General features: G+C 49.0%; 1 protein-coding gene across 1 annotated transcript; it reads left to right on the top strand.

The window, feature by feature from the left end:
• The first annotated feature begins 2083 nt into the window (after positions 1-2083).
• Positions 2084-14121, top strand: SNX15 (sorting nexin 15). The gene is made up of 8 exons (XM_055415586.2): positions 2084-2288; positions 7291-7326; positions 7545-7665; positions 9013-9128; positions 9229-9397; positions 9708-9851; positions 13065-13322; positions 13610-14121. The coding sequence occupies exons 1-8, from the start codon at positions 2190-2192 to the stop codon at positions 13702-13704; spliced, it is 1038 nt and encodes a 345-aa protein (XP_055271561.2). The 5' UTR covers positions 2084-2189; the 3' UTR covers positions 13705-14121.
• Positions 14122-14467: the final 346 nt, after the last annotated feature.

Raw genomic sequence — 14467 nt, 5'->3', positions numbered from 1 at the left:
CCTCCTCTGCCTTCTGAGAAGGCTCTTCTGTTCACTTCTACCAGTGACAGAACTCCTAATGGAAGGTGAAAAGCCAGGGGGGCTAAGCTGACCTGGATGGGAAAGGTCTTAGATGGATAAAGAGGGCAGAAATGAGAGAATGGGGAGCTGTCAGGCAAGGGAGGGGAGGGAATGATGGGAGAGAAGGGGACTTGAAGCCAGGGCCCTGCCAAGAGAATTCTGAAAACCAGGTGCGTGTGTGTCTGTTAATTGCTCAGTTCTCTCTTGACTCTTTGCAACCCTATGGACTGTAGCCCACTAGGCTTTTCTGTCCATGGGATTCTTGAGGCAAGAATACTGGAGTTGGGAGCCATTCCCTTCTCCAGGGGTCTTCCCAACCAAGAAAGGGGTCTTCAGAGGAGCCCTGAGTATGCTGTGAGAGGGGACACAACCCCATCCCAGCCTCCTCACGAACACCTCTGGGTGAACTACCCTGTTTTCACGCTCCCAAGAGTCTGGTTTGGAAGTTTGCTTTGTGTTTCTGAAGTTATAGCACCCACTCATCTGAGTTCCAGTAAGAAGAGTGGCCACCTGTGCTACTCCATTCAGGCTTCACAGGCTGGTGGTGGTGGGATCAGACAGGGTCCTGGGTTCACTGTCCAGACACAGATCACTGCCTTCAGCAGAAAGAACCTTTCGTGGACAGATACTGGGAATTCAGGGCAGTTAGAGATTGGACAGCTCCAAAGGCTGGGCAGTCAAATCCACAGCCAACACTGTACTCTAGGAACAATGTTGTCCCCTCACCAGGCACTGTGCCTGTCCCTCACTCAAGAGTCAAGGCTTTCAGGAGGGAGTCCCTGACCCCCACTTGGGGCCTGGGGCAAGGAAAGGAGCTGGCACCTTTGGATTCTGAGCTAAGAGGCTGGAGGGCTGCACATACTAGGGAACTACCTCCAAAGATCTGGTGCTATGGTGCTAACAGAGGCAGGGGTGAATGCTGGACAGACCCACAAAGGAAAAAGAGAAACATTCACTGCAGTAGTTTCTATATCAACATCCCCATTCTAGAGATGAGAAGCTGTTGCTGGAGTAGTTAAGGGAAACTCTTGTAGTTAGTAAGACGTGTGACTTCAGAACCTATGTCACCATTGTACTTCTCTGGAGTTCTTTATGCTCTGCTGGAGAAGACTCTTGAGAGTCCCTTGGACTGCAAGGAGATCCAACCAGTCCTGGAGATCAGTCCTGGGTGTTCATTGGAAGGACTGATGCTAAAGCTGAAACTCCAATACTTTGGCCACTTCATGCGAAGAGTTGACTCACTGCAAAAGACTCTGATGCTGGGAGGGATTGGGGGCGGGAGGAGAAGGGGACGACAGAGAATGAGACGGCTGGATGGCATCACCGACATGATGGACATGAGTTTGAGTGAACTCCGGGAGTTGGTGATGGACAGGGAGGCCTGGTGTGCTGTGATTCATGGGGTCGCAAAGAGTCGGACACGACTGAGCTACTGAACTGAACTGAACTGAACTGAACCCTTACAGAAAACGTGGCTCAGAGGTTAAAGCGTCTGCCTGCAATGCAGGAGACCTCGGTTCAATCCCTGGGTCGGAAAGATCCCCTGGAGAAGGAAATGGCAATCCACTCCAGTATTCTTGACTGGAGAATCCCACGGACGGAGGAGCCTCGTGGGCTACAGTCCACGGGGTCGCAAAGAGTCGGACACGACCGAGTGAGCGACTTAACCTAACCTTAACCCCTACAGAAAACGTGAATTTAGCGAATCCTAGGGAAGGAGACAGGAAGATAATTTGCCAATGTCTGGTACATATCGAACACAATAAAATTTGGGGGAATGGATGAAAAAAGGGAATTGGGAAGCAAAGAAGTCATTTGGCGATACGTGATGAGGTTTACCATCGCATGGGGTGGGCTTTTCTCTAAGCAGACTTGAGTGATCCAGCTTCCCTAATCCTTTCCCAAAACATTTGGTTCCTGCTTTACCAACCAACGAGAACTTTTTAGACGCTCCCTTGGCCAAGCGCCCGGCCGAGAATTGCACTGTCACTTGCGACCAGCTCCCTGGGCCGTAAGATAAAGGGCGCAGGCCCGGGCGAGGCGGCGACTGGGGAAGACTGAACTGAAGGGGCGGGGGCGGCGTGGAGGAGGCGGAGGCCGGCGGTCAGCTCCGCTCCAATTTGCTTGCCATGTCCCGGCAAGCGAAAGACGACTTCCTGCGACACTACACAGTCTCCGACCCCCGGACCCACCCCAAGGGCTACACTGAATACAAAGTGACGGCGCAGGTAAGGTGGGGCCCAGCGGGAACTTTACCCTTTTAACAAGAGCGGGGCCGTGTTTTACTTTAAGGCAAGAAGGTGCTGTAAGCTCCCGTTTTAGACGACAGAATGGATTTCCCCTTTAAGGGGGGGGTGGTTAACCGGCCTTAGCTTACTTCTTTAGACATCAAGGGGCGGGGCCACAGGAGGGCGCTGCTCTTTTAAAAGGGCGTGCCGGCAATTCCCAGACAGCGAGGTGTGGGTGTCCACGCCCAATGTGTGGCAGCTTGGCGTCAGGCTGTGAATTTCTTTAAGTTAACCTGAAAACTCTGGCTCAGCCCAAATATTGATTAGGTCTCCAGTCTCTTGGAGTAAGTTTTGTCTATTGGTTTGTTTGATATTATGAAAACCCTTTTAAGGAGTTGAATTACTTTAAATTTTTTCAAGAAATTATGCCTGTGTATGACTAAAAATTCATACACTTCGAAAGAAATAAAGGAATAAGTCTCTTCACAGACACAACAGGAAGTCAGTAGATAAAGACAAAAGTTGGTATATGTAGTAATAACGTTATAAGTGTATAGAGACAGAGGATATCATGAAAGGAATTAAAAATAGAAACAGTATAACATCTGTAGAATGACATACAAGAACTAATTGGGGAAGATTTTTCACTGTAAATGTTTTTGTATTTTTATAATTTTGAAGTAGGCAACTATTAAACTAGTGCATTAATAACTATTAAAGTAAAGCAGAAATGTAAAGACTTCCGAAATGATTTAAATGCAGAATCCTAGATGTTTAAAATGGTCTTTCCTCAAATCTTTTGTGTCATTCCTGTATCTAAAAAATACAAATATTTTAAAAATTTACAAAATGAAAATAAAAAGATAATCCCAAAACAAATGTCATGTGGTATCACTTATATCTGGAATCTAAAAAAATTATACAAATCAACTTATTTAAAAATAATCAGACTCACAGACAACAAACTTATGGTTACCATAAGGGAAAGAGGGGTGGGGAATAAATTAGGAGTTTGGAATTAGCAGATACAAACCGCTATATATAAAATAGATTAGGGCTTCCCTGATGGTCTAGTGGTTAAGAATCTGCCTGCCAAAGCAGGGGGCGAGTTTGATCCCTGGTCGGGGAACATGCCACATGCCGCAAAGCAGCTGCTACTGCTCCACAACGACAGAGACCTGCTCTGCAATGAAAGAAGCCACCACAATAAGAAGCCTGCGCACCGCAACTAGGGAGTAACCCCCACTCCCCAAAACTAGAAAGTCCGCACCCAGCAATGAAGACCCAGCGCAACCAAAAATAAATAAATCTTTTTTAAAAAAAAAAGGATGAGCAACAAGGCCCTACTGTATAGCACAGGGAACTATAGGCAATGTCTTTCTTTTATTTTTGCCTCACCCCCAGGCATGTGGGGTCTTAGTTCCCTGACTGGGGATCAAACCCATGCCCCTTGCAATAGAAGCCTGGCGTCTTAACCACTGGACTACCAGGAAAGTCCCTTTAGTTGATATCTTGTAATAAGAAGTCACTCAGTCGTGTCTGACCCTTCATTACCCCATGGACTATAGCCCGCCAAGCTCCCCTGTCCATGTAATTCTCCAGGCAAGAAAACTGAAATGGGTTGCCATTTTGTTCTCCAGGAATCTTCCCCAGCCAGGGATCAAGCCCAGGTCTCCTGCATTGCAGGCAGATTCTTTACCATCTGAGCCACCAGGATCCCATGTTGTAATAAACTAATAAACTATAATGGAAAAGAATCTGAAAGATTATTTATGTATGTGTACATACCTGAATATTGTAAATCAGCTATCTCAGTTCAGTCAGCCTCTTTGCGACCCCATGGACTGCAGCACGCCAGGCTTCCCTGTCCATTACCAACTCCTGGAACCTACTCAAACTCACGTCATCAAGTTGGTGATGCCATCCAACCATCTTATCCTCTGTTGTCCCCTTCTCCTCGCGCCTTCAATCTTTCCCAGCATCAGGGTCTTTCCCAGTGAATCGGTTCTTCACATCAGGTGGCCAAAGTATTGGAGTTTCAGTTTCAGCATGAGTCCTTCCAGTGAATATTCAAGACTGATTTCCTTTAGGATTGACTGGTTGAATCTCCTTGCAGTCCAGGGGACTCTCAAGAATCTTCTCCAATACCACAGTTCAAAAATAAGTTCAAAATCAACTATAATTCAATAATAAATAAGTAAGAGTTGAAAAAAAGAGTCCCTGGGCATTGCTGGGTCATTTGCTGGGCATATGTGTAACTCTTCTTAGTAACTGCCAGTTTTCCAAAGTGGTTGGTACCATTTTATACTCTCATTCTCACCAACACTTGGTATCATCAGCAGTTTTAGCCATTCTTGGTGGGTGTGTAGTATTTCACTGGAATATTAAAATTTGCATTTCTCTTATGACTAATGAGCATATTTTCATGATCTTTTTGGCCATTCAGACATCTTCTTTTGTGGGAGTTGCCTGTTCAAGTATTTTGTCCATTTTGTAAAGTTGGGTTGTCTTTTTGATATTGATTTATAGAAAGTTCTTTTTCTTAATTTGCTATTTTCTATACTTTGTTTCCAGTAATTATTACATGAGCTGCAAGATTTCGCCTTCTTGTTTGTTTTTTATATTGATTTTATTGAAGTATAGTTGATTTACAATGTGTTAGTTTCGGATATACAGCAAAGTGATTCAGCCATACAGATACATATATTCATTCTTTGTTAGGTTCTTTTCTCTTATAGTTTATCACAGAATATTGAGTAGAGTTCTGTGTGCTATACAGTATGTCCTTGTTGGTTATCTATCTTATATATAGTAGTGTGTGTATGTTCACCCTAAGCTCCTAATTTATTCCCCTATTTCCCCTTGGGTAACCATAAGTTTGTTTTCCATATCTATAAGTCTATTTCTGTTTTGTAAATAAGTTCATTTGCATCTTTTAAAAAAAATTAGATTCCACGTATGAGGGATGTCATATAATATTTGTATTTCTCTGACTTACTTCACTTGGTATGATAATCTCTAGGTTTACCCATGTTACTGCAAATGGCATTATTTCATTCTTTTTTATAGCTGAATAATCTTCTGTGTGTATATGTACCTAGAGGAGTTCTTTAGGCTTCCCTGGTGGCTTAGTAGTAAGGAATCCTGCCAATGTAGGAGATATGGGTTCAATCGCTGGGTTGGGAACATCCTTTGGGGAAGGAAATGGCAACCCACTACAGTATTCTTGCCTGGGAAATCCCATGGACAGAGAAGCCTGTGGGTTACAGTCCATGCGGTTGCTAAGAGTCAGACACGCCTGAGTGACGGAGCACACAGTCATGTGTGGGAGTTCTTTGTATATCCCGGAAAGGAGTCCTTTGTCAGGTATATACTCCTCAGTGGTTTTTCAATATAGTTTCCTTTACCCAAAATATTTTAGGCAAGCCTGTTGTGAAAAGCAAAGGCCACAGTTTCAATGCTGGCAGTCCCCCCACACATCAGGACCCCTCTCTAAGCCTCCATTTCCTCATCTCCTAAATGGGCATGTGAATCGTACCTGCCTTCCTGGGATGTAGAGTAATGAACTGGAGATGTTTGGAAACTGTCAGAGCTACTTCAAGCTGTAGGGTGTAATTTTTTAATTCTTATGAGCATGCCCTAATGAAAATGGCGTCTTTTTTCCATGCCAGACACCGGTCTCCTCTTCACAAACCCAGTGAGGTTTCTTCGTGTCCAGAAGTGTTTACCCACAGCAGCTTCCTCCTTGAACGGAGGGGTGGCTCCTGGGACAGAACCTCATTCTTCAGAGAACTTGGAGGTCTTTGGTTTCAGAAAGAGATGCAGGGACTTACCTTTTGAAGGAAGTGAGATAAAAGCTGGGTTGAGGATGGAGTCCTCTAGATGGGCCTTTAGGGCTCCTCCCATTTTGAGACTGGCTGGGACCTGGGACCCTGTACTGGCGTACTTACACTTGCACCCAGACAAACAGAATACAAAGAAACTATAAGGGCGGGACTTCCCTGGTGGCCTAGTTACTAAGACTCCACACTTCTAGTGCAGGAGGCCCAGGTTCAATCCCTGGTCAGGGATTTAGGTCCCACATGCAGCAACTAAGGGTCCGCATGCCACGACTAAAGGATTCCGTGTGCTGCACCTAAGACCTGGTGCAGCCAAGTAAATACACGCGCAAACAGAAAGGTGTGTGTTAGCGCTCAGTTGTGTCCAACTCTCTGCGTCCTCGTGGACTGTAGCCCACCAGGCTCCTCTGTCCATAGAATTCTCCAGGCAAGAATACTGGAGTGGATAGCCATTCCCTTCTCCAGGGGATCCTCCCAAGCCAGGGACCAAACCTGGGTCTCCTGCATTGTGGGCAGATTCTTTCTTATCTGTGCCACCAGGGAAGCCCAAATAGATAGATAGATATTTTATAAAAAGAAAAAGAAACTATAAGGGACTCAAAATAACTGCCTGCATGCTAAATCTAGGCAATTGTGAACCATGAGATACAATAAGGCCACAAACCTACTGCCACTTCAGAGGTGCCTGGCACAAAAGCAGGGTGCTGTGCATGGTCCCTGCACACCGCACCACCAAGGGGATGAGCTGATCACTCAAGCCACCCCTCGAGCCCAAACCGCTGATCCGCCCCCAACCTCACCGCATTTAAGGAACCAGCCAGCCCTCCTCGGAGAGAGTGAATAAGGGAACCTGTCACTTGTTTTCCATTCCTTGTGCTGCATCTGGGTCCCATTAAAGCCTTGCCTGAGTTTCTCGGCCAGCCTCATCAGTTTCTGTTGATTAAACAGTCCAAGGACCCAGGTCGGTAACAGTTTGACAGATGAGGAAGCTAAGGTACATGGTACGAAAACTGCTCTAAGTTATACTCAAGGCCTTAAACCAGGACCCCTTGATACCACTGGCTGAAGGGCTCTGCTCTTCTGAAGCGGGGCTGGGAGGTAGCTGGGCCATCTTTTACAGGGGATGGATGTCAGTCTCACTGGTTTTTGCCTTTCTTTCTCAGTTCATCTCAAAGAGGGACCCAGAGGATGTCAAAGAGGTGAGCCTCATAGGAGGAAGGGGACCATCTCCCGATTCCAGATCCAAAAACAGTGAAGGGACACTGGTAACTGTACAGGAGACCAGCCGCCCTTTCTCCCTGGCTCTGGGAGGAGGGGGTGCTATGCCCTAACGCACACACAGCCTACAGGCAGGCTGGGGGTAGGAAGGCCGCTTCCCACCATTGCTCAGCCCAGTCACGTCACATGTCCCGCTTAGGTGGTGGTCTGGAAGCGGTACAGTGACTTTCGAAAGCTGCATGGCGACCTGGCCTACACCCACCGCAACCTCTTCCGCCGCCTCGAGGAGTTCCCAGCCTTCCCCCGCGCACAGGTGTTTGGTGAGTCTTCATTCAGGCTTTCAGGCCAAAGATGGAGGGAGCACTGGGCAAAGGGGACACTTGCTGCTGAGGGCTGGATGGAGGGGGTCTGAAACTCCTGGCCAAGATGTGTTTCAGACCACTGGAAGGGCCCTTTGTGCGTGTGTGCTAAGTCACTTCAGTTGTATCCGACTCTGCGACGTCATAGACTGCAGCCCGCCAGGCTCCTCTGTCCATGGGATTCTCCAGGCAAGAGTACTGGAGTGGGTTGCTGTGCCCTCCTCCAGGGGATCTTCCTGACTCAGGGATTGTTAGAGACGGTCTCATTTTACACATGGGGAAATGGCTCTGCCCTTGTTGTGTGTTGGGCCCTTTAATATTAATTCCTGTCCTCATTAGCCCCATTTTCAAGATGAGGAAACTGAGGCTGAGGATGAAGGGGCTTGAGCCAGAACTCCAAGCCACAAACTGGTGTTTCTTCTAGACCCACACTTGTCCAGAAAGAGCAGCCATGAACCACCTATGGCTGAGGAGCACCGGAAATGTGGCTAGTCTGGACTGAAATGTGTCTTATGGGTCAAATACACTGAAAAAACAATGTAAACTATCTCAATAGTTGATATATTGATTATATGTTCAAATGAGACTATTTTGGATATACTAGGTTAAATATATAATTAAACTTTAATCTGTTTCTTTTTATTTTTTTTTTAAATGCAGCTCCTAGAAAATTGTAAATTACATTTGAGGCTTGTATTATATTTCTCCCAGACAGGGCTGATCTGTTACTTGTGTCTCTGGACTCACAGGAGATGTTCTTGTGTAGCAAGGTGAAAGGTCCTCGCTAGCAAATTATGCCAGGCAGTGGGATAACTCTCCCTGGCAGCACGATAACTAGCCCAGAGTTAAATAACTCTCCATGATGCCTGGAACCGAACAGAGAAGCTGTGAACACGGGGCTGCTTTCTGTGTGCCCTTGGGCAAGTCACTTCCCCACTCTGAGTTTTGCTTTCCTCCCTAATACATCGAAAGCATCTGAAATTATTTGTTTCTTGTTGGTTGCCTGCTTCCCCCTGTCTAGGATGTAATAACCATGAGGGCAGAGATCTCACTTCGCGCTCATTTGCCTCCTGAACCAACCACATAGCAGGTGCCCAATAATCATCCGGTAAATGGATGAATAGGGAGATCGGTCCCTCCTGGCGAGACCCTCACCCCAGGCAGAGCCGAGGAAGGTTTCTGGGAGAATGGGGTGGGGACCAGTGGGCTGCTCAGATCCTCTCAGGCAGGACCAGGAAAAGTGGCCTGGAGGCCAGAAGTCCCTGGGGGTCACTGCTGTCTCCTTGTCCCTTGTCCTGGCGGGCGCAGGCCGGTTTGAAGCCTCGGTGATTGAGGAGCGGCGAAAGGGGGCCGAGGACTTGCTTCGCTTCACTGTGCACATCCCCGCGCTCAACAACAGCCCCCAGCTCAAGGAGTTCTTCCGGGTATGTGCACCTGCTCTTCCCCGGTCCTCAGCACCTGGGAAGCTTACCTGCCCACAGGCTGTCCCCGTGACTCCCCCCGGCTGGTCTTTCTCTCGTGCAGGGTGGGGAGGTGACACGGCCCTCCGAGGTGTCCAGAGACCTGCATATCCTGCCCCCGCCTCTGATTCCCACACCACCCCTCGATGAGCCCCGGGCCCAGCCTCATGAGACTTGGTTGCCCCAGCCGCTTCCTGCAGAGAGAAGGGGCCTTGAGGAGTTGGAGGTGCCAGGTACGTGGGGCGGGAGAGCGAGCCAGGACTGGAGGGTCCAGAGCCTGTGTGTATGGGGAGTGGGAACCACTCCCTCCTCAGTAAAAAGCCTTTCCCGACTCCTCTACCACCATCCTGCTGAGGAAATCTGCCCAGGTCATTTTCCTTCTCAGGGCTACAGTTTGTTAATCTGTTAAATGGGCACAAACTTTAAGAATGGAATTGTCTATGCCTGTGGTTGCCGCAAGGCTTCAGTGAGCAGGTAACGACATTTTGAAAGCCGGGAAATAAGAAAAGCAGGCATGAATGTCCCCACTGATCTATTCCTCAGCGGACCCGCCACCATCCAGCCCTGCTCAGGAGGCCTTGGATCTCCTCTTTAACTGTGGGAGCACCGAGGAGGCATCCAGTTCCCCTGCCCGAGGCCCCCTCACCGAGGCTGAGCTTGCCCTGTTCGACCCCTTCTCCAAGGAAGGTAACAAGTTGGGACGAGTTGGGTGGGGGTAGGGTGAGGGGGTCCTTACCCTAGGGAGGCATAGCCAACAGCTGCACCTTGCCTGTGTAAATCAGAGAAAGGCGCCCCCTGTAGACGAAAGGTGGCTTTGATGAGAATTAGAAGCAGTGCCCCTTCCCAAGGAAGGTGTTGGAGAAGACTCTTGAGAGTCCCTTGGACTGCAAGGAGATCAAACCAGTCAATCCTCAAGGAAATCAGTCCTTAATATTCATTGGAAGGACTGATGCTGAAGCTGAAACTCCAAAATTTTGGCCACCTGATGCGAAAAACCGACATATTTGAAAAGACCCTGATGCTGGGAAAGATTGAAGGCAGGAGAAGGGGACGACAGAGGATGAGATGGTTGGATGGCATCACCGACGCGATGGACATGAGTTTGAGCAAGCTCCGGGAATTGGTGATAGACAGGGAAGCCTGGCGTGCTGCAGTCCATGGGGTCGCAGAGAGTTAGACATGACTGAGCGACTGAACTGAACTGAGCTGAACTGCCCCTTCCCAGGTGCTGTTGCTGCCCTGGCCAGCTGGGTACCCCAGCACAGTGAGCAACTTTAGAGTATGTGAGCCGCTTCCCACCATGGATCCTCTCCCTGAGAACACTTTGGATCCAGCAGGGTGTCACACTGCCCTGGGAGGGTCTGACTTCTTTCACTCAAAGCCCGAGGTGGAGGTTTCCTGGCTGGCTCAGGGTCTGGCTGTAGATCCTGAAGGCTATAGATCCTGTTGGTGAAGGGCAGTGAGGTCTGGGCTCCAAGAACAGCAGAGGAAGCCCCTGGGGCAGCCTCTGGCGTGTGAGGGCACCAGACCTGGAAGGCCCCCCCATGGAGGCCCTGGTCCTGAGCTCCTTGTCAGATCAGGAGCTTGACAATCCCCGTCTCTGAGACTCAGGATCTTTCCATTTTAAAATTCTCTGAGTTTATGCCATTCCTGCAGCTGGGGTGTTGAAGTGTCGATTGCACTTCGGGTCATCGTGACACAGTTTCATTTGGCTTCCTCAGCTGTCTTTTTCAGCCTGTTTTGTTGGCTTCCCTTCTTTACCCTTTGGTGACCTCTTGGGGAGGCCCTTAGCTTTCTAATTGTTTCAGACACTTGAGTTCTCTCACTCTGAGGTCCGATCCAAATCAGGACCTCAGTCTTGCATCCAGTTTTCAGCCTTACCCTGCACCACCCCCACCCCACCCCCTTCCCCGCAACTCGGGCCTGATTGGTGGCTGGGGCCCTGGCCATGGTAACCAGGGTGTGAGGAATGTCCTTTGGAGGAAAAAGGCAGGGGTGATGTCACCATGGCTGATGAACCCAGCTACAGAGAGGCAGGATCCAGGCACTCTGCCTGGCCCCAGCCAAGCCTCCTAGGGTGCCTAGGTGCTTGGGCAGGAGCCTGGCAAGACTCTCAAAGGCAGCTCCCATAAGATGTTCCCTCGACCAATGGAAAAACTCCTAAACCCTCGCCCGCACCAAGCTGGAAGGGCATGCTGCCTCCTGTCCTTGCCCCACTTTGTGAGTTCGTCCAGCCAACCTTTTACCATCAGAATTCTCCAGGTGAGGGGCTGGCGCTCATCTCTCTCTTTTCACCGCATACACCAGGCTCTTGAACTCAAGTACTAGGGTGTCCCAAGATCTCTTCTGTCTTCTGCTTCATGAGCAACACAGGAAGGGCTGTGGTCCAACTGGAAAGTGAAATGTCACCTTACCTTCCTATTGGGCCCCTGGTCTCCACATGGGGTCCCTCTGGTGGGGCTCTAAGAGAGGCCCACCCTTCGCTCTCCATGCCAGGGGTGTGCAGTGGTGGTTCCTAGTCCTGCACCTTCCCTTTAAAGGCTTTTTCATCCAAGGTTCACCAGATCTCTAGCCTTCTTTCGTGGAATCTACAGAGGGAATCTTTGACCATCTCCTTGCCAGTCCTAGAGGATATATGAGCCCTTCTCTCTGGAATGTGTGAATACCTTCCACTCACTTCTTCCCATTTGGGGCCTCAGCTGAAATTGAAAGACTTGAAAAAGCCTGGAGGTTCTCTGGATCCATTATTCTAAAGATTCCAAAGCTTAGAGCATTTCTACCCTTGACCTGGCATGCTTGGCCTCAGTTCAATTCAGTCGCTCAGTCATGCCCAACTCTTTGCGATCCCATGAACCACAGCACGCCAGGCCTCCCTGTCCATCACCAACTCCCGGAGTTTACTCAAACTCATGTCCATCGAGTTGGTGATGCCATCCAGCCATCTCATCCTCTGTCCTCCCCTTTTCCACCTGCCCCCAATCCCTCCCAGCATCAGGGTCTTCTCCAATGAGTCAACTCTTCGCATGAGGTGGCCAAAGTATTGGAGTTTCAGCTTTAGCATCTGTCCTTCCAATGAACACCCAGGACTGATGTCCTTTAGGATGGACTGGTTGGACCTCCATGCGGTCCAGGGGACTCTCAAGAGTCTTCTCCAACACCACAGTTCAAAAGCATCAATTCTTCAGCGCTCAGCTTTCTTCACAGTCCAACTCTCACATCCATACTTGACCACTGGAAACATCCTTCCATTAAACTTTGTGGAGGAAATTCTTGGATTTGTTGTAGTTAGGAGGGAAGTGGAACCAGTGACCCGGAGCTTGCAAATTAATGTTAATGATGACTCAGCGGTAAAATGTTAATAATGACTCACTTGCTATGCAGGAGACACAGGACACCTGGATTCCATCCCTGGGTTGGGAAGATCCCCTGGAGTAGGAAATGGCAATCCACTTCAGTATTCTTGCCTGGAAAATCCCATGGACAGAGGAGCCTGGCAGGCTACAGTCCATGTCAGACGCAACTGAGCATGCACGCACACAAAGAAAGAATTAGGCTACGTTGTACACCTGAAACTTACATAATATCGTAAATCAACTATATCTCACTGTAAACAAAGAATTAGGGTGATGGACAGGGAGGCCTGGCGTGCTGTGATTCATGGGGTCGCGGAGAGTCGGACACGACTGAGCGACTGAAAAAAAAAAAATGTTTTTACAAAAGCACACAAACTCCACCAACCAAATAGATCATGCCTAGTGTGCTATGCACAAGTGGCTTCTGGATCGCTCAGGCACTGAGAAACCCAGGACAGGTTGGTGGCCCAGAGAGGTCTGGGGTTGGGCAGCAGGCCCAGGGAAAAAGAGGGCCCGTCTGACCTGAGTCCTCCATATCTGATTACAGAAGGTGCAGGACCCAGTCCTACCCACATAGGGGAGCTGGCAGTGTTGGAGGCAGAATCTGGAAGGCCAGACCAGGAACCCTGGGAGCCAGGCGGACAAGCAGAGGAAGACGACGAGGAAGGAGAGCCTGCCCCTGCCTATCTGAGCCAAGCCACAGAACTCATCACCCAGGCCCTACGGGACGAGAAGGCAGGCGCCTACCCTGCCGCTTTGCAGGGCTACCGGGATGGCGTGCACATCCTGCTCCAGGGAGTTCCTGGTGAGCAAGACTGGAGGCTGGAGGGTCAGGCCTGGGATCCTGGATGGTACAGTGAAGGGAAAGGAAAGTGAAAAACAAGGATCAGAATTGCTCCTCACTGACCAATTGTGTAACCTTGGGCTGCTGCTTTATCTCTTGTGGCCTCAGTTTTCTTATTTGTAAAATGGGGAGCATATATCTGACTCCCAAGTAACAGGGAAAGACACATGGTGATACTCTGTGGATAGTAAGGAGCTAGACCAGGGATTCTGAAACCAGGTACCTGCTGAGCCATTCTGTCTTCCCAGGTGACCCATCACCTGCCCGCCGAGAGGGTGTGAAGAAGAAGGCAGCCGAGTACCTGAAGCGGGCAGAGGAAATCCTTCACCTGCATCTGCCCTAACTCCTACCCTGAGATGGGAGTGGACCCGTTCCCAGAACTCTGGTCCAGCACTGCCAGCCACCCTCGTCTCTCCCTGGTGCCTGATCTCCTGGTCCTGTAACTGGCCATTTCTGTATGTAACTGGACCAGGAACGAGAAAAGTAATGAATTCTCAGCTCCCTGACCACACCTGCCACCTTGGAATCAGGGACTCACATTTCAGATGCTGCCTGTCTCTATCTTGATATGGGAGGCTGCAGCTCTGCTCCGTAAGCCATCTGTTTATTCATCTAGAACCGGGGTCAGCAAACTACTGCCCACAGCCAGATATGCCCCACTGCCTTTTTTTGTAAGGCCCATGAACTAGAAGAGTTTTTACTTTTTTTTAACAGTTGAAAAAAATCCAAAATAATATTCTGTGACAGGTGAAAATTATAATGAAATTTAAGTATCTAAAAAATAAAAGTTTATTGGAACACAACCAGACTTTTTCATTTAGTGTTGTCAACTGTTTCTTTCTCACTACACTGGCAAGGCTGAGTGATTGGCTGTGACCTGTAAATCCAAGAATATCTACTATTTTGGCTTTTTGTAGAAAAGGTTTGCTGACCCCCGATCTAGAAAACAGGGAGAAGAGTCCTCAAGGAAACAGAAAAGAATGGCAGTAAGGCCGACTGAGTCAGGTTATCCGGTGAAGAGGAACCAAAGCGGGTGTCCCCACTTGGGACGGGTGGTTCAGAGCTGAACAGTGATGGGATTACAGGGCGGGAGCCCGGGAAGGCGT

This window comes from Moschus berezovskii, chromosome 25, assembly GCF_049115385.1.
Source record: "Moschus berezovskii isolate FMDL1 chromosome 25, NW_MosBer_1.0, whole genome shotgun sequence".
Classification (NCBI taxonomy): domain Eukaryota; kingdom Metazoa; phylum Chordata; class Mammalia; order Artiodactyla; family Moschidae; genus Moschus; species Moschus berezovskii.
Note: the sequence above shows the minus strand (reverse complement) of the source record. Positions and strands in the feature narration are given on the sequence as shown.